Below are 1552 nucleotides of genomic sequence, written 5' to 3' on the forward strand. Positions count from 1 at the left end.
ACTATAGACTAGACTATAGACTAGACTATAGACTAGACTATAGACTAGACTATAGACTAGACTAAAGACTAGACTAAAGACTAGACTAAAGACTAGACTATAGACTAGTAGTGACTTGTAGACTTGTCAGATATGAATGAGTTGTTATTCATATCTGACAATTGGTCACTTTATTTCGTTTAAAAAACTCTATTCAAATAAACTTAAATATTATTATAACGACCTTAAATTTTAAACATTTCAATAATAATTATTTAATTAAATACATGCAAATGTACATAAAATGCAAGTATTTAACAAAATACTAAAAAATTGTATCTATTTCCACAAATAGTATAGAAAAGTGTTCAACGATAAAAACTGAACTTAAGTAAAAAACGAAACGAAAAATATTACAAAAATAAAAATTATAATAAAAGGAAGAATAAAACGCACGCGAAAAAAAGGATACTAACCCCCCACATATCAACACACACACACGTGTTCTAAAAAAAACATTGGAAGTCTTAAAAAGAAAAATTAAAAAAAAATGGAACGTCATCGGACATTGGATTCATCAATGTCATCCCTGTATTCGGGTTCAAATGTTTCACAAACACCCTCACGTCAACTGGAGCCATCTAACTATCATTATCCCACATCATCGACAGCACCATCACCCACTCCCAGTGGAGCTGGTGGTGGACAATTGATGCCTTCGAATCATAATAATGATACTTTGGGCAGTGGTGTTAGTACAACATCGCAGAGTTTACGCGCCACTACTATAGGAACAGTAGTAGTGCGTTGCGGTCCCATACAGTTGGTTATTGCTCTGTTGCAAGTAAGTTAATAAAACATATTAACATTTTTGACAAAAAAATGAAAATTTCAAAAGTCTTGATTGAAAAGTTTAGAGATTTATGTTAATTTTAAGTTTTTGTTTAAGAATTTAGAAATTTTCTTGATTTATTTAAAGCGTTGACTGTGACATTGATTTAGTACTGTTGAAGTTTTTAGAAAATTTTCTTGTTTGAAAGCAATAATGAATCGCTTTGTTAGTTTTGAATGTCATTTATTTAAGAAAAATTGACTTGAGAGTAATTTTGTTTAAATGTTGGTTCTGGGTGCCACAGTGGTTCATATAAGGCCCGCGTTAAAAATTATATATACAACTATTGTGAGATTATCAGATATCTTTGGGGCCACTGTTGGCCACTTCAAAACTAACGTTTTTCAAATACCCACACACTCTGCTGCTGATAAGTTTAAAAAAAAAACTGTTTCTTCTGTTAAGTTTCCTGCTCTTTTCTTCATCGTCATCATATTTTTCTACTTCTTAAGCGGCTTAATGTTTGTTTTTCTTGTTTTGTTTGACTTTTTTCTCTCAATTTTCTTCACCCCAATAGAAACGTATTTGACATGTGAATTTAATAAATGATGTTAGATTTTCGACAATTTAAAATGTTTTGGCCCCAGTGTTAAGTCTTTGTTACTTTTTATTTTGGCGCAAAGTGGTAAAAGCTTTTCAGTATATAATCAGAAGTAAAAAAAATATTAAACTATTATTTAT

General features: G+C 30.5%; 1 protein-coding gene across 1 annotated transcript; it reads left to right on the forward strand.

Annotated features, from left to right (window-relative positions):
• Positions 1-309: 309 nt before the first annotated feature.
• On the forward strand, positions 310-851 carry LOC124421214. Its single transcript, XM_046956068.1, has one exon. The coding sequence runs from the start codon at positions 530-532 to the stop codon at positions 830-832; it is 303 nt and encodes a 100-aa protein (XP_046812024.1). The 5' UTR covers positions 310-529; the 3' UTR covers positions 833-851.
• The last annotated feature ends 701 nt before the right edge of the window (positions 852-1552 follow it).

This window comes from Lucilia cuprina, unplaced genomic scaffold, assembly GCF_022045245.1.
Source record: "Lucilia cuprina isolate Lc7/37 unplaced genomic scaffold, ASM2204524v1 Scaffold_6017, whole genome shotgun sequence".
NCBI lineage: Eukaryota > Metazoa > Arthropoda > Insecta > Diptera > Calliphoridae > Lucilia > Lucilia cuprina.